The sequence below is a fragment of the Psammomys obesus genome, unplaced genomic scaffold (assembly GCF_907164565.1).
Source record: "Psammomys obesus unplaced genomic scaffold, mPsaObe1.curated_primary_1811, whole genome shotgun sequence".
Lineage (NCBI taxonomy): Eukaryota > Metazoa > Chordata > Mammalia > Rodentia > Muridae > Psammomys > Psammomys obesus.
Window position 1 is genome coordinate 1,354,581 of NW_026590905.1, and position 26,452 is coordinate 1,381,032.

Here is a 26,452-nt window from a genome sequence, read left to right on the forward strand (position 1 = left end):
ACTTTTGCATTAACTTCAATGGAAACTTCCCCCAGTGGTCTGAGAGAGGTGGAGAGACTTATAATTCAAAGGACCGAGCAGCCTGCTTGTGAAGTCCCTCAGCTGTTTCTGCAGGTCTAGATTTAGGATTTTGTTACATCTCTGACCCGCTTCTCTTGCTCTTTCCTGTAATTCAGAGCGGCTTGGCTAGTTGTGGTCTGTGATCCCCCCATATTCACTTTTGATGGCGTATCAAGCCATTTTTTTCAGTTTTTTTTTTGTGCTTTGACAGTTCCATACATTTATATAATAAATTTTAGTTATAGTCATGTCTTATTTTGATCTCTCCGCTCCCTTCCTTGACTGAAACCCTTCTTAATAGGCCTCTCTCCTATTTTCATGCCTTTTTGGGTGTGTGTTGTCCACTGAGTTCAATTAGAATTTCTGTCCCTGGTACAGATGGGCTATTATTTATTGGAACACCAGTGGCCTTTCAGTAGCTGTACCACTGGAGAGAAGGACATCTCTCCCCTATCGTTGTTAATTGCCCATAGCCCCTCAGTTGGTGTGGAGCTTCACAGGTTCTCTTGTGTGACACTATTTCTGGAGAGATATGAGCCATCATCTATTTACCCAAGAATGGAAACCAGTGACAGAACAAAGTATGTACACTAAATCTTAGCTTCTCGAAACAGTGAGTTTTATTGGGTTATATGACTCTAGTGAGGGGTTACTTTCAGGAGCAGAAATGATTCAAAGGTAGCTGCATCAGCAGAGCCCACCCCAGCACGCGTGACCGCTCACAAAAGCCACTGCGTAACCTGCAGGCAGCTCAGAGGGTTGGAGACTGTCCTGTCTAGGTCCTGTCCTGAGGCTTTTCCATGCAGCTTGGCTAGACTCTCTTACTGACAGCACAGATTGTCTGAGAGTGTCTCTGAGCACTCTTTTCAGTTTATGTAACTTTGCGGAGAGGGAGGACTAGTCAGTCTGGTCAGTTTCAGAAACTTCCTGAAGGCTTCTCAGTTGCTTACTTCCTGAGTTTAAGGAGCTTCCCTGAAGGCTGAAATGCTTTGCCTCCTCTTATAACATCCGGTTTCTTAAAGACCTTCCTTCCAGAAGAAAGCTTTATCTGGGAAGAAATTGCTGTATAATAGGCCCCTTCCTGGTCCATGAGGAAACTTGGAGGGGCCCAGTCTTGTCCCGGTCTTGTGCAGATAGCCACAGCTGCACTGAATCCATGAGTGCAACGTGCAGCGGCATGACATGTCCAAAAGATAACTTTTTTTTTCTTGCTTGTCTCCCAATTCTCTGGATCTTACAGAACATTGCAGGGATGCTTTAGCTGTCTCATTTAGGTCTGGGCACTCTGCCATCACCTATTCTTGGCACTTTGGCCAGTTATGGGTGCCTGCCTTAAACTTCCACCTGCTTTAACCAGAAGCTTCTCTGATGAAAGATGGACACAGCACTAATGATATAAATGGCACACTAGAGCTGTCTCCCCATATTTTTGAGACATTAATTTCACCATGTATTGTAGGCTGTCCTCAAGCTCATGACCCTATCACAGCCTCCTGAGTGTTGGGGTTACAGATGTGTACCATGTTCATGCCATTTTACTAAGAGGGTTGTCTTCTAGACAATTGTAGTTCTGATGTCAGAATAAGGACAGTTCTTTTCCTACAGCTAGAAAGGATGGCATTGGTAGTGCTGATCCCAGAGAGCCTCAGGGGCAGGGTTAGAAGAATGCATGGTGCCCCTATGGATTTCCCCTCTGCCTCCTTCCAGTAGGACAGATATGCTCTGTCTTTAGAGAGAAAGGTGAAGGGTCGTCTTACTCCCACAGATTCTTCTCCTACCCAGGTCTTTCTCCGCCTCAGGGATAACTGAGTGACTCAGTTTCCCTACCTGGCTTTCCACTGCTCCCTTAGGATTCAGGATTCAGTTACTCGTGGGTTTTCTGTCTGTGTGTTCCTCCTCAAACACTTTCAGTTCTTCTGCTCTCCATTTATCCTTGACTAAGGCAGGTTTTTTTTTTTTAACATTTTTTTTAATTTTATTTTTTTCTTATCAGTTAACATTTTATTAACTCTGTATCCCAGCCGTGTCCCGATCCCTCATTCCCTCCCAGTCCCTCCCTCCCTCATCTCCACCGTGCCCCTTGCCAAGTCCACTGATAGGGGGAACCTCCTCCCCATTCATCCGATCCTGTTTTATCAGGTATCTTCAGGACTGGCTGCATAGCCCTCCTCTGTGGCCTAACAGGACTGCTCCTCCCTTGGGGGGTGGGGAGGCCAAAGAGCCAGTCATTGAGTTCCTGTTAGAAATAGTCCTTGTTCCCCTCACTATGGGAAACCAATTGGTTACTGAGTTACCACAGGCTACATCTGAGCAGAGGTTCTAGGTTACATTCATACATGGTCCTTGGTTGCATGTCAGTCTCAGAAAAGACCCTGTGCCCAGATATGTTTGGTCCTTGTGGAGCTCCTATCCTTTCCTCATCAGACTAACTCCCCTTCTTTCTTATGATTCCCTGTACTCTGCCAAAGGTTTGGTCATGAGTCTTTGTTTTGAAAACACTGCTAGTTAGAGTTTTTCAAATGCGCTCAGTAGACTCCTGTCAATGTTTAATGTGCATCCCATCTGTCTTTCAAAACGAGGATTGATAATCTTACCCCATGTCCGCTCTCTTGATTATCTTTTTTAGGTGTATAGATTTCATTATGTTTATCATATCTTATAGGTCTATATAAGTGAGTATATACCGTGTTTGTCTTTCTCCTTCTGGGATATTTCACTCAGGATGATCTTTTCTAGGTCCCACCATTTGCCTGCAAATTTCATGATTTCCTCCTTTTTGAGGCAGGTTTTGTTAAACCACCTTCCGTCCCTGAGTCCAGGGCCAGCTTGGACCAGAAACTGCTCCATCTTAGGGACCAAGTGTTAGTCCCTATGGTACTCAGTCCTCCTGCCTCTTCTCCATCTCCACCATGGCTCACACATCCTAATCCACAACAGTGTTTGAAAGCTATGGGGTCATATCAGCTGCTCTCTTCCAACTCATGTCTTGACTCTATCTATAAGACTTGGGTGTCCTTTGGGGCTTTGGCACTGGGATCACATCAGGGACCATTTAGAGGTGGGAGGGAAAGGGTTCCCCAAATGAATCCCATGGTCAAAACTTCGCAAGTGATCTGCAGAGGCGGAAGGCAAAGAGAATGGCTACAAGTGTCTGGTGTATTCTGCACATCTGGGAAAAGAATGGTGAGTAAGAGCTGGGAGAAATGGGTCAGAGCCCTAGAAAAGCAGAATGCAGCTGCTTAGGCATCTGGATGCTGTCACCAAAGCAGCAGTCACTGTAAAGTATTGTCTGGGTAGAACCTCCTGGGGGCTTTTTCTTTCCCCCTCCCTCTTTCCTTACTACCTCCCTCCCTTCCTCCCTCCTTCCCTTCATCTGTTCTTCCCTTCTTCCCTCCCTCCCTTCCCCATTCCTCCCTCCTCCCTTTTCTTTCTTTTCTTTCATTTGACACAGTCTGGCTGTGCATCCTAGATTGGTCTTGATTTCATGATCCCCCTGCCTCAGTCTGTGGAGTGCTAGGATTACAGGTGTGTGCCTCCTGGGTATTTTTCTGAACCATGATTTTTGGCTCTCTCAGTTCTCTTTGCTGTTATGGAGCAGGAAGACAAAGCACCAAAAGGGACCAGCACTCAGCCCTTTCAGGCCAGGCTACTCATCTGTAGGCTCAAACACTTCTGGAATAGTCTGAAGCTCCCCAGGGTTTGGGAATTAGCATTCCTAGCCTTCTGCAACCTTCCTACTTCCCTGTACAAGGGGGAAGAAGCAACAGGCTGCAAGCAGGGAGTTGCCTCTCTGTCTCTCTTTTGTGCCAGTTCATATTGCTTTTGGAGGCACCCTTGATCTCTCGGTTCAGCTGGAGCCATTGCTGAGGATGGCAGGGGTGTCCCTTGGCTTCCCCATGGTGCTAGTGTAGGTAACAGTAGTGGTGTAGGGGACACGTGAGTCTGGGCTAGGATCCAGTCAGGGTAACTTAGACCCGTACTTACTGTGATGGACTCCGGCCTTCTCACTGTGGCCATTACCCAGTGGTTTCAGTTTTGCTTTGAATGAGGGGTCATTTTCAAGTCTATAGAATTCCCCAGTAAAAGCCCCGAATCTTGCCTGGCACCTCTGATGGCCTCTGGTACTCTGCAGGTTGGATCCCAATGGCCTGTCCCTGAGAACCCCTGCCTCATCAACGAGTGTGTCCGAGTGGAGGAGGCAGTCTTTGTGCAGCAGAGAAACATCTCCTGCCCCCAGCTGGCTGTCCCTACCTGTCCCCCAGGCTTCCAGCTGAGCTGTGAGACCCCAGAATGCTGCCCTATCTGTCACTGTGGTGAGTCAGGCTGGCCTGGCCCGGTTGGGCCTCTGCCTGCCTTCAGGACTCTTTCCTCCTCAGACTCCCGAGCTCTGTGCCTGTTTAGCAATGCAAAGAAATGGGCCCAATCAAAACCTGTTCCTGCTGCCACTGTGAGAAAGCAGACAAGAGAAGACAATGGCAGCTTTCTGCAGGCCACTGGCCCACCTCTGAGCCCAGTGATGGCTTTTGAACCATTGCCTGGTGCAGTCCTCATGGTACTGACTGAATGGTGGACTCGGTGTGGGCCAGGTCTCTCTGACTCTGAGACCACGTTTTCAGTAGTGCAGTATGGCTTCACCTACGGGAAGCCATTGCCATACCTGAACCTTGCCAGCAGAGAGACAGACAGACAGCAATAACAAATCTTAAGCCCTAATTCTTTTTGCAAGCCCAAAGGACAGCTCACCCATCCATCCCCTGAACAGGGACTCAGCTAACTAGTGTCCCAGAGGCCCTTCTTCCGTGACGATGGATAGTGAGGAATAGGGCGGTTCTGATGTATTGACCGAAAGGGGAGGAGAGGCCCCCGGGACCCAAGCAGGTAGACTCACAAGGACCTGGGGTTAGACATGGGGAAGTGTCAGGAGACAGGAGAGTGAGGCCAGAGTCTGGAGGAGGCCCGTAAGGGTGCTTGGTTTGGGGAGGGCGTGTCCATACTCACTTGTTGTTTCTCTCCCCAGAGCCGGTGGAGGCGTGCCTGCTCAATGGCACCATCATCGGGGTGAGCTGGAGTCAGTGATGGGCTAGGGCGGGAGTGCTGTGGGAAACGCAGGCACACCGGTCTCAGAGGGAAAGGAGAGGAAGCTAGGAAGGAAGCTGGGGACCTTTTGGAACCACCGCTAGGCATTTCCAGTCTCCTATCCACACCAGGGCCATGCTTCCTCCTCTTCAGGGCATGGGCTGGCTGCCCACACTCACCTCCCAGCCTGTACCCCCAGCCTGCGGGTGTGTCTCCCGTACATGTAGAATCAGTCCACATCACCAAGCACATTTCCACTGAACGCCTCTCCCACTGCCTCGCCACCTCTCTTTACCTTCACACTGAAGGTGGGGGTGGAAGGGCAATGGCCACCAGGAACAGTGGGTACATCTCAGTGATGGCTCCTGGGAGCCTCAGGGAAGCCTGCAGGCGTTGGGGGGAGGGGTGAGGCTGGAGGAGTAGCTGGTCTGTTGGGAGACCTGACCCTGGTTCTGTCTTCAGCTGGGGAGGAGTGTGATGGTTGATTTATGCACCACCTGCCGCTGCACTGTGGAGGCGGGAGCCATCTCCAGATTCAAGCTGGAGTGCAGGAAGACCACCTGTGAGGCCTGCCCCCTGGTAAGAGAGGGTCTAAGGGACTGAGGGATGCTTGTCCACGGTGGGACCCCAAGCGGCAGGACCTCACTGGGCTCCTTACATCTTGCCTTCGTTCTGATGGTGGGCAAAATAGCTGACAGCTATCGGGACACCCACCCAAATGGTATCCCTCAGGGATAATTACGGTTTGTAAAGCTTAAGCATTTTCTTGTGTTTTAAAAAAACGAGCAGAATGTTTTCAAGGCTTTTGATGCTATACCCACAGCTCTGTATCTTTAAAACCGCCATACTCCGAAAACGTTCAGAATTAGTCAAGAAGTACTCGTGGGACCCTGCAGTATGCAGGACAACACACAAAGGCGTGTGCCCTAATGTATACAACCCGATTTCAGGCGTTTCACTCGTTCACCAGGAGCGAAATGGCGAAGGGGGTAAAACCCTTTTGTGCAAACACGAGGATCCGAGTTCAAATCCCAGGACCTCACTTAAAGCCGAGTGCAGCAGAACATGTCTGCAAGCTCAGTGCTCCTATTGAGAGTTAGGAGGCAGAGCCAGGAACGCTCCCAGAGGCTGGTCGGCCCTGGCATACAGGGTGGTGAGCATCGAAGAGGGCCTGTCTGAAAAAATGTGGGCACCCTGCAGATGTCCTCTGACTCAACAAGTAGCCTACGGAATGCAAATGCCCGTGCTCACACACACAGGCACCTGGGCACACACACGTTTATGCTGTTTCTTATGTTGTTCTGTTTTGTCAAGTTGTGATTCCTGCTTGTTCTGGACACGTTCTTAAGGTACATTCTGGACAAGTGGATAGTTGTTGTTTGGTAGGTGAAAAAAAATCGATGTACCATAATTTAAAAGTATATTTTGGTTTAATTTCCTCTTAACTTTAGCATAATTTGAACTGACACAGAAATTCTGTGTGTGAAGGGGTGTGATGCTGATGTTTTAATTAGGACTCTTGAGTCCTGCCTCGCAGGGATATTAAAGGCCTCACACAGGCTGCTGGGACTGAGGAGACCTTAGTTTCTCCCTGCGCCCACCCTTCGGTTTTTGCAGAGAGAGCGTTGCTAGGTGAACTTCCTGCGAGCTAGAGGCGGGAGTTAGCTTAACTCAGGTGGCACCAGGTGGGGGCTTCTCCTCCTCAGCTTTACAAAGCCGTAGGCTGAGTGGTGGGCATCGAGGACCCTTGTGAATAAGGCAGAGCCCAGGGGAAGTGGCACCCAGGAAGAACAAAGGCAGGACAAGGAACAGGGTGAGAGCTGAGAGTCATGTGGGCGCTTCCTGCTTTTATCCCAGTAAGGGACAAAAGGTCAGGAGAGGGATGATGCTTTTGTGTATGCTCTGATGAACAAAAGAAACCAATTCAATACAGATTCTTTTGCAACACTGTACTTGATGTTTTAGGATTTGGGGTTTAGCAAGTAAATGTCCCCCTACAACACCCAAGGCCTTCAACATGGGATGGAATAGTGTCTGGGACTACATGCCACCTGTTTCCCCTTCGTGGTTCACTGACCTACATTCTAGGCAGCAGCGAGGAAACAGCCTCAGAGATTCACGCAGAGTCACCTGGAAGCCAAGCTGGGGATGGGTTGGAGCTATAGCCTATGTGGGTGAGGGAGGTCTATTAGCCTCCCCCTGGCAGTGCCCTCTGCTGTTGGGAAGGCATGGCACATTCACTTCCGTGAAGGTAGTGTACATATTTTAAAATGCACGCTCATTTTGTTCTATAGCATTCCCTTTCTGCTTTCCATCATTCTGAGATCTTTCTAGATCTTTCTAGATCTTTCCAGAATCCCCACCTTAGCCTGTCTTCTATATGTTTTTCAAGCTTGACTTAGACTTGGCTATTGTAGGTCAGTATTTGTAGCTGGCCTGGGTACTCCTTGGCCATGAAGGACCTCAGTAAGGTTCAAGGGGTGGGGCCCTTGCAGTGAGCGACATCCAAGTAGACCTGCTTGATGCCTCCACCCGATCCCCGGTGTTAGCGTACCTCCCATGGAGACCGGAGCGAGGTAGTTTGTGCTGATGAGCAGGAGAGAGGAGTGAAGCTTGATGAACATAAGGAAAACATGAGTGCCATGGGCCACTCAGCCAACTCTCCACGAAGAGCTGAATGTCAAATATGAATGTCTAGGATGCAGAATGGTGGACAGCCAGGAGAGAGAAGCAGAGGTCATCGAAGAGAAATGGGGGAGTCCTGACTGATAGGGCATAAGCAAGGGTGAACCAGCTGGAGGGGTTTCCAGGGATGCTGGTCAGCAAGGCAGAGCTTAGGGGACAGGACAGGGTAGTACAGTCGGAGCAGAACTAAGATGATGTGAAATAGGATTCACTGGCTGTAGCAGAGATTCAGTGGCTGGTTGGGAACTTGACCCATTGGTGGAAGAAGAGTTGGTCCCTCCTGCAGTAACTGGACTATCCAGTAGCAGCTAGAGACAAGGCACACCCCTCCATCTGTGTGTGAACTGACTTTTCACCGTGGGTCGAAGGTCTCGTGGGACTGTCCAGGAGAGCAGCACATACTGGCAGCTTATGACATACATGCCTGCTGGCAGTGGCCACCTGAGTGTCCAGCTGTGCTCAGGCAGACCCTCTTCCTGTCCCCTCACTGGGCCTGGCAGTCTGCGTCACAGGGCAGCAGACACGATGGGGTCTGAATGTTGGGAGGGGAAGGTACCTGTTTCTTTCACACACTCCTGTGCACATCCCTTCTGGTCTCCAAGCCCCACTGTCCCTGAAAATCGTGGCTTCTTTGTTCTCCACCCCCTTTCCCTCTCCTTTCTATTCCTTTGCCCCTCATATTCCTCTTTGCTTCTTCTGTTTCTGGCTGGGCTCTGCCTCCCTGGTGTGGGTGTCATCCATTGCCCTTCCAGCTGCTCCCTGTCCCTTCCTCCCACAGTCCCTTCTACTTGCATCCATCTTCTTGCTTCTTGGGCAGAGAGAAACTGTCCACGCTTCATTCTCAGTTTCCCATGTTCTTCTAACACTCGCTAAAAACGTCCAAATGCAAGCTCCCATGAAATCGGCCTGATTAAAGCCATGCTTTATTTCTTCATTTGACCCAGAACCAACCACTCACGTTCCTTCTTCCACCTCTTTTCTTCCTCTCTCACTTTCCTCACTTGTGTACCTTCTAGGAACTGTGCATTTTAAAAACAGTCCCAGCCCCACAGCTGAAATACTACCTCGCGGTACTCAAACCCCAGCATCGTCATTTCAAAGTGCTGCTTTTGGCCCTGGGCCCAGGATCCCTGCCTTTGTGTGGAGCTCTATCCTCACGTCCAACCCCCAGAAGGCACATCAAATTCATAGGTTGATTAACGAGGAGTAAATTGCTTAAATTCACTTCTGGGCAAGCTTACTGACGCCGCCCTGCCTTTCGTGTGGGCAGAGACTTCCATCTGGGTGCTAAAACTGATGGATTAGAGGTCACTCCCTACCCCCCACCCCCTGCCCTGTATTACAAGATAGTCTTATACGGTAGCTTAGGTTGGCCTAAAACTTACATTTCTTTTCTTTTTTCTGCCTCAGCCTCCCAAATACTACAGTTACAGGCATTAGGCCCTCTGCTTAGATGTTTCCCCCCACAGGTCCTCTCTTCACCAGAGAATGGCTCCAGTGTTGATGATCGCTAAAGATGACCAAATGAAACCAAGAATGACAAGAGTTGGCATCCCACAGGACTAAATACACACACACACACACACACACACACACACACACACACACACACATATTTATTTATTTATTTGTCATCCTCCATCTCTCCCCCTGTGTATGTGTGTGTGTGTGCGCATGAGAAAGCACATGAGGCCAGCTGTCCATCTGGTTTTTGAGACATGGCTTCTCACTGTGGGCTGCCCGGCCAGCGAGCCCTGGCAATCACCTGTGTCCTTTCCAGTACCGAGATTACAAGCATCCATCGCCACCCCTGAGGTTTTATGTGGATATTATGGGTTGGGCTTGGGTCTCCATGCTTGCTCATCACTGCCTGAGGTATCTTCTCAGTCCCCTACTAAACACATCAACATTTTAAGTCTTGAGGGGACCTTCTTTCTTTTTTGGGGAAAGACAAGAGTAAGAGTTCTTACTTCTATGAAATGATGAGACAGTCGATGGCAGTATTTTTTTATTTATTTTTATCTTGTTAAAAGTGTTCAAAGTATGTTTACTCTGCAAAATAAGTCACTGGCAACCTTATTTCGGCGTAAGCGTTCAGGTAGCGAAGTCCTGCTGCTTGTAAGGTGCTGCCTTTCCCAGTGCAGATATGGATGAAAGGCTCCTATCCAAAGCCACCACCGAGCTCTTAGCTGATGCAGGAGCCAGCTGCTGGGCACAGAGAGATTGGTATACACTCCCTAGGGCTTACTTGATGGTCAGGGAGGGCTTCCAGCATGTCAGGGTTCCAGTAAACTTTTTACCAATGCTTTTTTTTTTTTTTTGTGGGATGAGATCTTTGAATATATTAAATGTGTATTTAATTTATCAGTTGACAAAGGGTCTAAGTCAACTGATATACTTACTGCCTATTTCTTTTGTGAGTATTGGCTTAAGCTTTTTACTATTGTTTTTCAAGATTTAAGAATTTTATTTACACGTATGGGTGTTTCATCTGCATGTGTGTGTGTGTGTATACCGTGAGCATGCCTGGTGCCCACTGAGGTTAGAGGAGAATGTCAGATCCCCTGGAACTGGAGCCACAGATGGTTGTGATATCATGGATGCTGGGAACCGAACCGGGATGCCCCACAAGAGCAAGTCCAGCTAGCTGCTCAGACGTCTCCTTTAATAAGTCAGAGTGCTATAGCTTGAGCGAGATGCACATATGTGGAGGGAAGAAATGTCGGAGGGAATAGTGAGACCCGGCACAATCTAGGTAGAGCGCCATTGTTTTGAACAAATATCATCTAGCCATGGCATGCTATCCTTTTATGCATCTGCTAGTTCCGCTTACAGTTAAAAACGAGACTTTTATGTCTGTGATGGAGGAGTGTTAGGTTTCTGAGTTTCTCCTTTTATGTGTAATGCTTGGTAGGTTTTAATATCAGTGTTACTCTTTTGATGTTTGTATGTTTGTGTCTCTGTGAATTTTTGCTAGAAACCTGAATTGTTTACCTAGCTCTCCCTACACTGTCTCCTCGGAGGCATGTCAGATGAGCGCTCAGACCTCTTGATTTTCCACCTCTCCTTTGTCCCTGGCTTCTTGCAGGCTTCTCAGTACACATGTAGGTAAGGGGCCAACCGAATATTTGAGGGGTGTTTACATGGAGCTTTGTAGGCTTCCTTGTTTTGATTTCTTCTTTTTTGAGACCCCTGCCTCAGTTTTCATGTCTTCTAGTAGTTCTGAGCTCTGTCTTCTAAGTCTTTAGGAGAAGGCACTTATAATCATCTCCTGAGTTCTAGCTGTCCAGTGCCCACACAGTGCCTGGTGGGAAAAGATATAAAATGTGAATTTTGTCCATTGTACTTCCCTTTTTCAAGGGTCCCTTATTTTCTCCTTCCTTCCTTCCTTCCTTCCTTCCTTCCTTCCTTCCTTCCTTCCTTCCTCCTTCTCTTCCTTCTTCTTCTCTTTTTCTCTTTTCTTCTTCCTCTTCTTCCTTTCCTCCCCTTCTTCCTCCTTTTCTTCCTCTTCTTCCTCCTCCTCCCCCACAGGGTTTCACTGTTGTAGCTCTGGCTGTCCTGGAATTCACTAGGTAGATTGGACTTCCCTGAAACTCACAGAGATCCTCCTGCCCCTGCCTCCAGTAGTGCTGGGACCCATCTTCAAGGGTCAAGCAACCAAGAATTTATTTCTGATTTTGCCTTTAATAGTTGTTTTGTTATCTGTCAGCTATTTGCCTTGTTATCTGAAGTGGGATGGGGTGTGTGTTCAATAGTAAAAGCTCCTAATAAAACCAGAACTTCATCCAAAGGACCTTAAGCAGGATTGTCATGGCTGGATGTATTGTAGGAAGGTCATTCTAATGGATGTATGGTACTCTATGGTAGGAGGCAAGGACAGAAGTAGGGAAACATCAAGACTTTGCCAGAGTCAGTAGAAGGGGATGATGGCTTGGATGAGACAATGGCAGAAGGGATTGGTTGTGACTAACAGTGAATGGATATGAGATGCATTTTTAGCAAGACTTGGTAATGGCTGAGGTGGAAACACTGAAAAAAATGGATGGAGAAGTCAAGATAACATCTAGATTTCCAGTTCGAGCAACTAGGTCATGACACAACTTGCCCAGATAAAGACAACTGGGAAAGGGTGGTATTTGGAGTAAAGAAAAAAAATTTTTTTTTATTGGATAGAATTTATAAAAAATTCTATCCAAATTTATTTTGGATAGAAGTCTCAAGACAATGATTAGATAAGTGGTTATCTGGCACACAGTTGGATATATACATCCAGAGCTCAATGAAATTGTCTTCTTTAATGGGTCAGAGGGCTACAGGTTGAGCGAGATACACATATATGGAGGGAAGAAATGTCAGAGGGAATAGTGAGACCCGGCACAATCTAGGAAAATTAGGATGTTGGCCGAACTCTGGGAGTAACTCTGGGATAGCAGAGGGAGGAAGTCAGCCCGGTGAGGCTAGTTATAGCTGAGGTGCTCTAGGAAGTTAACGATGGCCGCTTTATTTCCTGGATACAGGGCTATCGGGAAGAGAAGAACCCAGACGAATGCTGTGGGAGATGTTTGCCTATGGCTTGCACTATTCAGCTAAGAGGAGGACAGATCACGACACTGAAGGTGGGAATAGGCTGAACCCGGGTGTTCCCACTCATACTGCTCTCTGGATCCTCACTTGGGAGGTGTTTTTGCTTTACCCAGAAGGACTAGTTTGGGTTCATTGTTGTTGTTGTTGTTTTCTCATTTTTTTAAAACAGATTTTTTGTAGCCTTGAGACTCTGAGGGACTAGACAGGTGATCAGGGTGAGCAGACCCACCTGAGACTTCTGTAATTACCTGGTGGGTCAGAGGGATGGTGTCTTGGTTCATATCTCATTCTACCTATCAATTAGTGGACTCTTACTGTGTCTCCATCTTGGAAGCACTTACATGGTTGGGATAGTCTGAGGACACTCTAGATTTCTGCAGCTCTCTTCACAGTAAATAGATGATGGAGCCAAGCCGCCACCTCTAGTCCATACTGGAGTATGGGAGGGGGGGATGTTTCCATATGATCTTACCCTTCTTCCATACTTCTCTGCATTGTTTTAGCAACTCAGAGGAGTCAAGGCCATGGCTGACAGGAGCTTTGTAATCTAAGCAAGATCATTGCATTGCCCCTACCGCCCCATCCACTCTCCTCTTTACTTTCAGCGTGACGAGACACTCCAGGATGGCTGTGATAGTCATCTCTGCAAGGTCAATGAGAGAGGAGAGTACATCTGGGAGAAGAGGGTCACAGGCTGCCCACCCTTTGATGAACGCAGGTGTCTGGCTGAAGGAGTGAGTAGTTGCAGTTCAGATCTTGCCTTTGTCTTGAAGATCTCACTGTTGGGCTCCAAGGATGGGGTTCTGTGCAGCATTCAGCCCAGCTCTTATCAATCTCACGTGTCCGAGACAGAGTTCTGTACTAGTTGAGGAGTCAATGAGATGGTGGTGAAGAGCTAGCTCTCTGAAACATAGGGTGCTTTGAAAATGGTTGGTCACGGGAGGAAAGCCATGATCTTTTAATAGGAAGGCAGGGCATTGATCCCATTTCATTTTTTTTTTTTTTTCTGGGAATGAAGTTTCTGACCATTCTGGTTAGGTGGAGCATTTGGTTGGCTCACAGTTGTGATGGGAAAGCAGTTTACGTCTGGGGATTTCAGCTCCGAGCTCTGAGTTTAGAGTTAGGAATTCATGTGACCTGAGAACTTGTCCATGTTGAATTATTTGTGCCTGAGCTTATATTTTTTCTTTCTTTCTTTTAGGGGAAAGTTGTGAAAATTCCAGGCACCTGCTGTGACACATGTGAGTTTGCTACTAGGAGCTTAGGCTTCTGTGTCCATTAGACCAAGGCCAGACATGGCTATTTGAAGTAACAGTGCTATTGTTATCAGTTGGTCATTATGTTCACCTCTTCCCTTCCTGATTATCCTGTTGCCTGTTCAAATCTCCTATCATTCACCCCTGAAGAAATGACTTCATATCTTTTCCCAGCTTCATCTCTAGCCTGCTATGTGCCTTAGAATCTTTGATTGTTCATTTATCTGTCATGAGGGAGTATCATAAGGCTAGTCCAAGCTTGTGGCCTTATCTTCATCAACCTTGGCCTCTCTTGATCTTGTAGTTACACTATACCAATGGCTCCAATGGGTGGATGGGTGGTTTTGGAGATGACAATATTTGCCCCATCCATTTTTTTGTGCTCATGTGCACAATTCACAATTTTCTTACTTAGACTAATATTTCTTCTTCGTAGTTTACTTTAGTTTATTTAGCTTCATTTTAGATTAATGGGTTCATGGTTGGCCGCAGTTAGAGAAAAGGGAAAGCCTGAATTCCCTCGATCACTTCTCCTCTTGGTGCTTTGCTGTGACGGCCCAGTGATCGCCATCACGAAAACTGCGGAAGGAGGGAATACACCCTGACAGCGTCTCTTTCCAAATTTCCCTCAGAGTTGAAGAGTGTGAATTCAGGGAGCCATCAGAGAAGACATACTCTCTCTAGATATTATTCTTAGAATTTGGTTAGGGGGTTGTTATCTACAAAACCAGCAATAAGGAGCCTTCATTGGCCAATGTGTTCAGGAGGCTCTAAGAGCTCCTATAAGAAAAATAAGTGAGGCTTAAGGGTTTAAGTGTACAATAGGGGAATATTGCATATTGGCTCCTAATTCATTTTCTTATTCAAGTGGAAGACTTTTCTGAAGTTGGGAGGCAGGCCCATGTGTTTATAGGGCCAGCCTAGATTTGGAATCATACCAGGATGGAAAACTGTCATGACTCAGATCAGAGAAGTGAGCTGGCAATAGACCTTAATCTTCGCATTGAGTCAAGCAGAGCTTCAGGCGTGAAGGCCACTATATACAGTGGCCTTATATACGGAAACCCATGTTGGTGCCATGGAAGTAGCACGTCTCAAAAAGACGGCAGCACAAAGGTTTTTAGGAGCCCCCCCCCAGCCTCTACAGAGGGAGTGAATATGTGTTTGCCCATGACATTTGTCTTCTTTGCCAAATATAGGGATGGACTGATATTAATTCTACTTAGCAGCTCCTTCATTGTCCATTAGTTTCTGGCATAGTTACAGCATGATAAGATTGCTCTGGCCGTGATGTTTTTTAGAATTCAAAATTATATGAAAACGAGTTTCGTCTGTCTATATGACCAAACCACAGTCAACCTGGGCTCCTTCTGTAACTAAAATTGCACTTTTAAGTGGGTTAAATGCAGTAGTAATGATATCTCTGAGGAGCGAAGAGCAGCTGGGTTGAGCTTGAATAACTCAATTCCTCCTTCCCTGCAACTGGCTTTGGTTATTGTTGATGGAAAGAGGACCATTTCCAACTTATTGAAGGCATTGGATTCAGGAAGTCTTCTATAGAACCCCAGCCAACCAGCCCTCCATCCTTCCTCTCACCTGTTCTGTAGGTGAGGAACCTGACTGCAAAGACATCATAGCCAAGCTACAGTACGTCAAAGTGGGAGACTGTAAGTCCCGAGAGGAAGTGGACATTCATTACTGCCAGGTAAGGCTGTGTGGCTTCAAGAAGACCTGGGTGGGAAAAGCTGAGTCTTCTTAGTTATCATCTGGAAAAGCACCTGGAAAAGTCAGAAGGAAGAGAGACATAGGGACTATAAGCATTGTTTTTTTTTGTTTATTTTTAAATTTATTTATTCATTTTACATCTTGATTATACCCCCCTTCCTCCTCTTATCCAGGTCCCACCCTCAGTTCCTCTTACCCCTCCCCTGTTCCTCACAAAAGGGGAGCACTCCCCTACCAACCTATTCTAGCTCTTCAAGTTGCATCAGGACTGAGCTCATCCTCTTTCCCTGTGGTCTGGTGAGGCAGCCCTGCCAGGGGGAAGTGATAAAAAGCAGGCAACAGAGTCCATGTCAGAGTCAGCCCCCGCTCTCCTTACTAGGGAACCCACATGAAGCCTGAGCTTCCCATCAGCTACATCTATGTAGGGTCCCTAGGTCCAGTCCATGCATGGTCCTTGGTTTGTGCTTCAGTCTCCACAGGCCCCTCTGGATCCTAGTTAGTTGGTTCTGTTGGTCTCGCCTTGTGGAGCTCCTGTCCCCTCCTGTCCCCTTTACTTTCCCCCCAACATTTCCACAAGACTCCCTACACTTTGCCCAGTGTTTGGCTGTGAGTCTCAGTATTATAAGCAGTGTTTCACTTAGTGAATAGGAATGTTTGACCCCAGAAGAGAGACCAAGACAAATCTGTAATGAGACTGGGAGCCATTTGTGGAAGATGGGGACTCGGGAACAATCAGTGTGTGTAGAAATCACAGCCAGAGGGACCTGGGTGTGTGTAACAAATGGGGGAAAGGCAGTTCATGGTACCTGAACCTTTAAAAGTTACCTAAGAGTGCCAACCCTGACCCTATGAATGATGCGCTGCTAAACTTGCAGACAGAAGCCTGACAGAGCTGTCCTTTGAGAGGTGCTACCCAGCAGTGGCTCAAAACAGATGCCAAGACTCACAGCCAAACATTGGGTGATGCGTAGGGCAGCTTATGGAAAAGTGGGAGGAAAGAGAAAAGGACCTGGAGGCGACAGGAGTCCCACAAGAAGACCAACAGAGCCAACTAACCCTGGGTCCAGAGGGGCTTGCAGAGACTGAAGCATCAACCAAGGACCATGCAAGAAATGGACCTAGGCCCCCTACAAAGACAGAGCAGATGGGCAGCTCAGGCTTCATGTGGGTCCTCTAGAAAGGGAAATGGAGACTACATCGGACAGGCACTCGCCAGCTTTTTGATCACTTCCCCCTGGTGGGATTGCCTTGCCAGGCCACAGGGGAAGAGGACACGTTCGGTCTTGATGCAACTTGATAAGTTGGGCTAGATGGGAAAGGGTGCTCCCCCTTGGGGAGGGAGGGTCAGACTAGGAGGGGAGGAGGGATGGGGCTACAACAAGGATGTAAATGGAATAAACAAAGTAAAAACAGTTATTATAAAAGATCACCTAGCTCTCCTAGGTGTCTCTGGCGGAGGCAGGGCTTGTCTTGCTTAAAAAGGGAGAAGGAGGATGAGTGTGGGTTGTCCCAGAGTCCCTCCGCCCCATTCACCACTGCGATGCCCCACGTGCCTGCTGTATTACAGGGCAAGTGTGCCAGCAAAGCCGTGTACTCCATTGACATAGAGGACGTGCAGGAACACTGCTCCTGCTGCTGGCCCTCCAGGACGGAGCCCATGCGTGTGCCCTTGCACTGCACCAATGGCTCTGTCGTGTACCACGAGGTCATCAACGCCATGCAGTGCCGGTGTGCTCCCCGGAAGTGCGGCAAGTGAGTGGGCTCCCGCCGCTGCCCGTGCTGTGGCCTGACCAGCCGGAGAATCAATCACTCCATCCCCTGTGCATCCTGCCCTCTGTGCCCGCCTGGCTCCACAATAAAGGCCAAGCTCTTATCTTAACCAAGGCTGGTGGCAGACTGTGTCTGAAGTTTGGGATGACAGCTGTGGCCTAAACCTGAGGTGTGGGTCTGGCTTTGAGTGACAAAGCACATGGCCTACAAATACTCATAGACCAGTGTCTGGGGGCTGAGTCCATCTAGGCTCCAGGAAGCAGTGGCATTACAGCATCCTCAGGGAAGGAACAGGGTGAAGATGCCTCTCCAGAGGCTTAGCCTGGTGACCTGGACCTATAAACTTATACTTAAGAACAGCCAGTTCTCAGATCTCTCAGTCAGGCCGCTTCTGTGCATGGCAGAGAGGTGGGCCCTGGAACTGGGCTTCTGATTTCACGATGACATTGTGAAGAGGCATGACAAATCTCCTGTATACTTAGCAGTCCCTGTGGAAGGGAGGTACCTGAAGATGGGATGCCAGCAGGGGCAGAAGCCAGGACCCACCACCAGCTCAGGGTCACAGGTTCTACCTATGACCCTCACCCAAATATACAGTCTTCAATAACCCCTCCGTGGCTTTCAGATTCAGTTTCCTTATCTGTAAAACCAGCATGGTCATCTCATTTGTAGGATGGTAGAGATATTCAGGATTAAGATAAAGCTTGAGTGTCCTACATGACTGCAAAATGCTCTAGTATGAGAGCTGAGCATGAAAATGAGACACCCACTCCCACAGGTGGGGACAAGTGACTCTAACAACACCAGTGGCAGAGCGTTGGGGATTCCCTGCATCTCTGTGGCTGAAATGCTCTCTGCCAGTTGCCAAGGCCCTTCCTGCTCCAGACATCCTTAGTGGAAGGCAACGGTCAATACAAAACAGCATCTAGTTGCCAACTCCCTGTATGGTTACCCTCAGGCGTAGATTCTGATGGGTACTGATGCTCCTTTCAAGTCTCTCCACATAGCGGAGATGGCAGTTCCAGGTTCAAAACCCAAGTGCCTTTACAGCTAGACACGAACTCCCAGGCCGCTCAGCCAGAGTGCCACCGTCCCTGTTGCTTATCGTCTTTCATCACTCCTGTGGGAACCAGTGATTGCTACATTCCTAGGTTCCTATCACCTGCCACTGCCTAGGCTGCTCTGTCACAGGGCATGACAGTGATGATGATGAGTAGGTTTGGTGGAGAGCTGAGTGGGGTAGACAGAGGAAAGAATAAATGAATGTTTTATACAACTGCTTAATAATTTAAAGGTTGTCATTTCTCACATCCCCCCTGCTCTCCAACTTTGAGTCATCCCTAAGGTCAGTCTCTGGAGGAAACCATATCCGGGGACAAGGAATTGGCTGTCACTCTTCTGACTGATCACTTAACACTACCTGTGGACAAGGACAGCTGGTCAGTTTTCTTGTGACCCGCCCTTTGGTGGTTGAACAATTATTCCCTCATGCTAGTTTATTCACACACACAAAAAGCCAAGTCAAGAAAGCCACATTTTTAGTTGAAAACACAGGAAGAGAGATAGGTAACTATTCCACAAAATAGAAACGGAAGGAACATTGCCAAAGTCATTCTATGAGGCCACAGTCACCCTGATACCTAAACCACACAAACATCCAACAAAGAAAGAGAATTTTAGACCAGTCTCCCTTGTGAACAGGTGGGGTGTCCTGCTTTGCTTTCTATTGCTGTGATTAAACACTTCCCCAAGCAACTTGGATGGGGAAGAGTTTTTAGTTCTGTTTTCAGCTCACAGTCCATCATGAAAGGAAGTCAGGGTAAGAACTCAAGTTGGGAACGTAGAGGCAGGAGCTGAGGCAGAGCACATGGAGGGGTGCTGCTCACTGGCTTGCTTCTCAGGGCTTGCTCAGCCTGCTTTCTCACAGAACCAGCAGCACCTGCCCAGGACTGGTGGGCTGAGCCCTCTCACATCAATCATCTATCAAGAAAATGCCCCACAGGCTTTCTTAAAGGCAATCCTATGCAGGCGTCCTTTCAATTAAGGTTCTCTCTTTCCAGATGACTCTATAGCTTGTGTCAAATTGCCAAACCTAGCCCGTGCGTGGGTGTAACATGCATGTGTGTCTATGTACATGTTTGTGTTCCTTTACCTAGAGCTTTTCTAAGAACAGAGTCTGCTTTTGATACTAGGGACTTTGTTTTTTTGTTTTTGTTTTTGTTTTTAATAGTCACCCTTAGACCAAAAGAGACAGAATCCTGTCTTAGTTAGCTTCACCTGTCAACTTCTCATAGCCTACAGGGACTCTCAATTGATGGATGGTCCAGGTTAGACTGGCTTGTGGTTCTGTGTGCTAGGGCTTTCTGGACTGGTGACTGATGTCAGAAGGCCCAGCCGCTGTGGAATTACACCATCCCTAGCAGGTGGGCCTTCGAAGAGCTGGAGTGAACGAAAGAACACCAGGAAGCAGTGTTAGCCGTGACTCCTGTGTCCATGTTTCTCCCTTCAGTTTCTGCCCTGACTTCCCTCAGTGATGGACTGTGACCCAAAAGCTTATGTATGCCCAATAAATCCTTTCTTCCCCTACCTGCTTTTGGGTGTTTAATCAAACCCAACCAGGGCAGTCCCTACAAGTGTTTCAGGGGCATGCCGTGGAAGAGCGCCTTGGAGGATGATAGAAGAGGGCTGGATAAAGAGCAATGGTGGGTGGGCGCATTTTTATTCATGTAGGAACAGAAATGACATGGAGAAGGGTCCCTGGAAGCAGGGAGAGGGTACTGTGAAGAAAGGAGAATGAAGGGAGAAAAGAGGGAGACAGAGGCTGAACTGCAAGGTGTTCTGAGCTGGGACGCCGGAGCAGGCTGCCTGCTTTGGAACCTGGGTCAAGCAGGCCGTAGTCTCTTCCTGGGTAAAATGGATAAATGGAAGCCATCACCGCATGAGACCAAAGATGAACCAAAGCATGAACACTGGGGAAGGCAAAGCACTCGAGAGACTCCTGACTGAAGGCAGAGTTTAAGATAAATATCAGCTGTTAATACTGGGAGTGAACCAGGCGTGGGTGGATGGCACACACCTGTGATCCCAGCGCCCTGGGAGAAGGCAGAGGCAGGTGGGTCTCTCTGAGTTCAAGGCCAGGCTAGTCTACAAAGTGAGTCCAGGACAAGCCAATGCTACACAGAGAAATCCTGTCTTGAAAAACCACCACCACTGCCAAAAACAAACAAACAAACAAACAAACAAACAAACAAACAAACAACAGCAACAACAAAAAAACCCAAACCCAAACGAAACTGGGAGTGTGCATCGTAAAGCCTCAAGGTTGGACCACGACTGTTTTCATTCTGTTGTGTTCCGGCCACTGTCTTCTGTAGAACAGGGAACAGACATCTCTCCGGCTCAGTCATCACAGACAGCACACTTGATGGTGAGATGGTGCTTTTCCACGGAGGAGGCGTAATATCGAGGGGCACCATTTGCTTATGGAATCTTGGAATATAACATCTTCCGAGAACAGTCTTCTCTTCATCCTCTGTCCATGGTCAGGTCCCTAAGCCACCGTAGGCAAAGCACACCAGTCTTGTCCCACAGCTTAACTTCTAAGTACCCCCTTAACTGTTCTAGAGTCTCCCGGGGAAACTGGAATAAACCTCTCCCCTCTGCCCTTTGAACCTGTGCACACTTGTCCTCTATTCACGCAGCTGCGTTTTTTCCTTTTGTTTTACTCCAGACCACAGCTGGTAAAGGAGGAGAGGGTGTGAAAGGGTCTCATTGCTGCTGTTTAAGTCCCCACTGCTACTAAGGGCTGTAGCCTGGAGAGTGGTAACCCCTGGGGCCGCAGAAAGGAGGCTTCCCTGGCAGGACTGGCAACTAATCAGCCAGGCGCTTCATGAGATAATCCGGTTGAATTATCACAGGCGAGCCCGGTTGTGTGGCGCTCGCTCAGGCTTGGGGTGGAGGACTGCCAGCATGTATTCCTCGGCCGCCGGCAGCAGCAGCCCATGATCCCACCGGCTGCACCTGAGCGTGGGATCCTTCCTGGAAGTTGGGCTAGCATCCCTGAGCAGGAGGAGAACGGGAGGGGCGGAAGTGGGGGAGAGGGATGGATTGGAGGAAGTGGCAGCTGCAGGCGAGGGGCGGGCGGAGCTGAGCCAGAGTTGAGCCGAGATGGAATTAACTCCGCGGCAGCAGCCGCATAAGCCTGTCCAGAGGCCAGCGGGGCCAAGGGCCACTAGTTGGGGCTTGGCATCGAGGGACCAGCACCATGGCGGCCCCTGGGCTGCGAGGTAAGTTTGCCCCCCCTGCCCAGGACCCTGATTTTCAGCATCCCACAAGTTGAAGGAAGATGAGGAGGAGAAGGCATTCTAACACCTGTCCTTTGGGATGAGTGACTTCAGGTGAACCTGGAAGGGCAGTGGGACAAGCCGACCTCTTTCCCCTGTGGTAGGGAAGGTGAGGGTCCTCAAGTAATTCCTCAGAGTCTTATTTTTATTTCCACATCTTATCAAGGAGGGGACAAGTGGCAGAGGACTGGTGCCACCTTTCAGTGGCTGGTCCCGGTTCTGGTTTGCTACAGTCTTTGAATGTGGCTCAGTCTGAGGGAAGGTAAGCCAGGAGCCAGGCTGATCTGACAGTGCACTGAGGTAGGGCAAGGCACCACGAAGGGACCCTCAGGCCCCAGGAAGCTTCTGCTCTCACACAGTCCTCAGGAGGGGCTCTGACGAGTCATTTTACCTGGGCGAAGTCAAGTAGAGGTATGACATTCCCACAGGTGTTTCTCAGAAGAAAAGCAGACAGAGGTGGGGTTTGGGCCACAAGCATGCTATTTTACTATGCCTCCCAAATCAGTATGAACAGACAGATGTCTGTTGGGGAGCTTGTCTTTGCCTGGGATGGGAGCTGCTGGCTATCTTTTTGCTGGAGCCGGAATGGGAGGTGCCTATGGCTTTGGAATGAACAAGGAGAAGGGACTTGGAGGCGAGTGGTAGTCATATCCGGATACATTATGAACGGATATTCCCAGGGACTAAGTGAGCCCTGGCTCAGGGCAGGAGGTCCCACTGAGCAAGGTCAGATCTTAGCCCAAAGGCAAGTGGCAGGCGGAAATAGGATCTTAGACTAGGTGTGTATGTGTATATGTATGTGTGTGTGTGTGTGAGTGTGTGTGTGTGTGTGAATATGTATACGAGTGTGTATGTATATATGATTGTGTGCATGTGTGTATATGTTTGTCTGTGTGTGTGTGTTAGAGTGTCTGAATTTTGCAACCTGACGGTAGACCCCCTCAAGGAGCCTTGCTGTCACCCTGCTCCAGCTGGTGAACATCCAGGGGCCCTGTGCTTCTGTTATTGTTTTGCCATGCACTGCCATGCTGGGATCTGAAGACCCAGGAAAGTCCAGCAGCCTCTTCTGTCCTCTGGCTTGCCTCTGTGTGTCCTAGCACCTTTGTGTTGGCTGACTGAAGAGGCTGGTTGGGGGTTGGGGTTGGGTTCTAGAGCTAACCCAGCTTTAGTTTCTACACGTGCTTTGTCTTTGTCTCCCACTGTGGGGTAAGATTAGAGGGAAGGAGACATTTGGACCCCAAGTGGAACATGCCTATTCTTACTTTTTAGGGATCTGATTATTATTATTTTTAATCCATTTATTCAGTAGCTTCTTTCTGCTGGATGAGGGGAGGCTCCTATCCCAGCCTGTGCATGGTGTTTCTAGAGCATGCGGAAACCTTGCAGCTGACAGCTAGAGATGGGGAGCTAGTCCAGAAGAGCATCAGTCTCTGTCAGTCTCTGTCTGTGGCCAGGTGATTAGGGAAGGCCTCCTCAAGGAGGCAGCATGGAGATACCTAGAGAATGATTTAGCAAACAAACAAACAAACAAACAAACAAAAACAGGTCCCAGGGTGTGAAGAAAGAGATGGGGTTGTCCAAGGACCCTGGGGCAGCCAGTGGCTGGAGCAGTCTGATTAGGAGAGCAGTAAGAATGAGTCTGACTACGTGTCTTACGGCTGAGGCCAAACGTTCTTGTATCCAGTGGAAAAATCAAGACTATTCTTTATCAAGCATTTCAATGTGCCCGACACTAGCAGATGACTGGCACGGTCACTCTGGGAGCCACTACACAGCTCACTTCATGGACCACACCTGTGATCACACACTCATCAGCCTCTGTCATTGAAGGATGAAGCCAGAGTTTAAAGTTGGGTCTGGACTTGGACCACATAATTCCCCCACCCACTCACCTTGCTGCTTTTGTTCTATTTAAAAGAAGTCATGAGGAGGAGGCGAGGATGCCAGTAACTGAGAATGGGGAATGTGGATGGCACTGGGGCTGTGACAGGAGGTATTAATTTTGCAAGGGGGTTAGTTAAATGCTGTGGTCATATTGCAGGGTAGGCTGTGCCCTGACGCTGCTTCCAACCATGGAATCGGCATGAACAGTTTATTTTAAGGGCTGAAGCCCAGGAAGGCTAGGGGTACACACTTAGCTAGTCTAAGAATAGCTACTGTCATTGAGAAAAATTTATGAACTTTCTGACAGGTCAGAAAAGGAATTAAGTCACATGGCTCTCCCTGTCTATAAAAGGAGACTAGCTCACCAGCGTTAAATTTTAAATGAATGTTATAAGCTAGGTGTGATGGCACATGACTGTAATCCCAGCACTCAGGAAGCTGAGGCCAAAGAACCATGAATTCAAGGCCAGTGCACAGAGCATAACAAGAATCTGCCCCCAAACAATTATTGATACTTACAAGATACTTGTAAGATGGATACCTGTAAGATATTGCTCAAAATAAAGAGCTGTAGTTTTAGTCATAGATTTTATTTTATTTTTCAGTGCTGGTGACAAATCCCAGGGCCTTGGACTTACTAAGCCCCACTGCTGAGCCAAATCCCTAACACCCATTAGTAGGTTTTAAAGAGTATTATTTGTTCATGGATAGTTGTTGGATGGTTTCTGATAATTTAAAAAAAAAAGAAGACGTTTCTGTTTTATTTTTGTCTGGACCTGTTCTGCTCTGTTCCATTTAAATTTTATTTTATTTGTGTGTATGGGTGCTCTGCCTGCCTGTGCGTCTGTGCAGCACATGCATGCCTGGTATCTGTGGAGGCCAGGGGCTCAGCAAATGCCTTTGAACTGGAGTTGCAGGTGGTTATGAATTGCCGTGTGAGGGCTAGGGATCGAACCCAGGTCCTTTGGAAGAGCAGCCAGTCCTGAGCTATCTCTCCAGCACCTCTCTGTTCCATGTCTAAAATGGCTGATTGCAAGCCATTAGGTTTATATGATTAATGGACTAATTGGTTGAATCTAATTGGAAAGGAAGTACGGTATATGAGAAAGTCCATTTAATATTCCATGTAGACTGGAAGCTCTCAATTTCTTTTATGACATTTCTCTCAGGAACTGTTTTTCCCCCCTTGTTTGAAATAGTAGTCTCACTATTGAAACTCTCCGTAGCCCTGGCTGGTATCAGATGTGCCTTACCTGTCTTACCTGACCCCCATTGTTCTGGGGTTACAAGCACACACTGCCACACCCAGCAGAGACTGTTCTCATTCAGGTTTCTAGCCATTGACCTCTCCTCCCAGCCTCAAGACCACTCTTAGTCCCTCCTGGGGTGTCATTCTGCCAGCGACAGATCCTCTCAGCTTGTGTTTTGCTGAAACAAGCCTTCATTCAGTTCTCTGTTTTGAAGGCTATTTTGTTTGGCTGTACAATACGGGTTAGCGCATCTCATACATTTTTCTTGCTAGCTATTGTAATATTCAGTTCTAAGAATTTTTATTTTATTTATCATATTCTAGGAGTCCCTTGACTGAGGGCCAGCGTTTGAATAAGAAGCTATCCTAAGTTTTAATCAGGTGGAGCCTCTTTTCAGCCTGGCAGATTAGATGAGCTTTAGATCCACTTTTCCAATAGTTTGACTATGATGCATATAGTTATGGTTTTCTTTGTACTTTTTTTTTTTTAAGTTGAGTTTGCTGAGACCTAGAAGTTACTGTGTTTTGTCTACACGATGGTTGTTCAATCAATAGTTCTGAAGCTTTTTCATGTCTTCTTTTCTTTCTCTTCTTCTTCTGGAACTCTAACCATAGGTATGCTTGGCTGTTTGATCCTGGTCAGTAGTCCTTGAGGCTTGGTAAATGTTTTTCAATCTCGAGCACTCTGCTCGCTAGATTAGTTTCACTGATCTGGTTTTGTTTTTAAGTTTACTGATCACTTTCCTATATTCTCTAGTTTTTTTTTTTTTGTTTGTTTGCTTTTTGTTTTTCGGTAAGCTCATCTCGTACATTTTTCTTGCTAGCTATTGTAATATTCACTTCTAGGAATTTTGTTTGAAAAAAAAAAACAAGTCATATTCATATGTAATTCTCATGCCATATAACCTACCTATCCCATGAGTTTTTTCAATGTATTCACAGAGTTGCATAAAAATGCACCAAAACCTAATTTAGAGCAGTTCATCATGTTAAAAGAAACTTCATACTACATGGCAGTCATATAACCCCCCCCTCTGGTCCCTGAAAAGCGGTAATCTAATTTTATCTCATAGATTTGCTTATCCTGGATATTTACCATAAGTGGAACTTTTTGTCTGTGACATTTAGTCTCTGGATTTTTTTCATCAAGTACAACCTTTTAAGGTTCAGGTACCTCTTGGCATAAGTCAATACTTGATTCTTTTCTAAGGCACAACAGTATCCCCTTTAAGCACAATACATTCAGTCAATCCATCTGTCAGATGATGAACATTTGGATTTCTACTTTCTGACTACTATGAATGATGCTTCTTTGACCTCTCAGGCACAAAGTTAGTTTCTCTTCCTCTGGAGTGTATACTTGGGAGATGAAACACCAGGTAACATGACAATTCTGCTTAACTCTTTTCAAGGAATCTCAAAGCATTTTCTGAAGTGGCTGTGCTATTTGTTGTATATTGCTAGCAATTTGTGGTGGTTCCAGTTTCTGTACTAACTCAGAAATACTTGTCATGGTCATATTTTGTAGCATAGTCATTCTCACAGGTCGTGTGCTGCATGGTTTTACATGACTGCAGAAGCAAGAGAAGCCTGTCACTAGACACGAAGGAAAAGCTATCACATCTGGTATCCACGAGCATATTTTGGTCCAGGAGTATAAAAGTGTTGTCTTCCTCAACAAGGATTAATCTCTACTGTCATGGGCTTCAGTGTGGCACCTTAACTTCTAGAACATTCATTAGAGACTTGGTCATAGTGGAAGGAATGGGTTCTACACACACACACACACACACACACACACACACACACACACACACACA

The 26,452-nt window shown here is 47.5% G+C and overlaps 2 protein-coding genes across 2 annotated transcripts in view; both read left to right on the forward strand.

Moving 5' to 3' along the window:
• The window catches only part of Vwf (von Willebrand factor), a 129,505-nt gene extending 112,240 nt beyond the window's left edge, over window positions 1-17,265 (forward strand). Inside the window, exons 45-52 of the mRNA XM_055609420.1 lie at window positions 4,193-4,373; window positions 5,078-5,118; window positions 5,599-5,715; window positions 12,339-12,437; window positions 13,011-13,139; window positions 13,607-13,646; window positions 15,269-15,366; window positions 16,954-17,265. Of these exons, the coding sequence (XP_055465395.1) occupies window positions 4,193-4,373; window positions 5,078-5,118; window positions 5,599-5,715; window positions 12,339-12,437; window positions 13,011-13,139; window positions 13,607-13,646; window positions 15,269-15,366; window positions 16,954-17,142 (894 nt within the window). The 3' untranslated portion in view covers window positions 17,143-17,265. The remainder of the gene's footprint in view (window positions 1-4,192; window positions 4,374-5,077; window positions 5,119-5,598; window positions 5,716-12,338; window positions 12,438-13,010; window positions 13,140-13,606; window positions 13,647-15,268; window positions 15,367-16,953) is intronic.
• A 4,133-nt stretch (window positions 17,266-21,398) lies between these two features.
• The window catches only part of Ano2 (anoctamin 2), a 336,055-nt gene continuing 331,001 nt past the window's right edge, over window positions 21,399-26,452 (forward strand). The window contains exon 1 of the mRNA XM_055609405.1: window positions 21,399-21,442. Within this exon, the coding sequence (XP_055465380.1) occupies window positions 21,421-21,442 (22 nt within the window). The 5' untranslated portion in view covers window positions 21,399-21,420. The remainder of the gene's footprint in view (window positions 21,443-26,452) is intronic.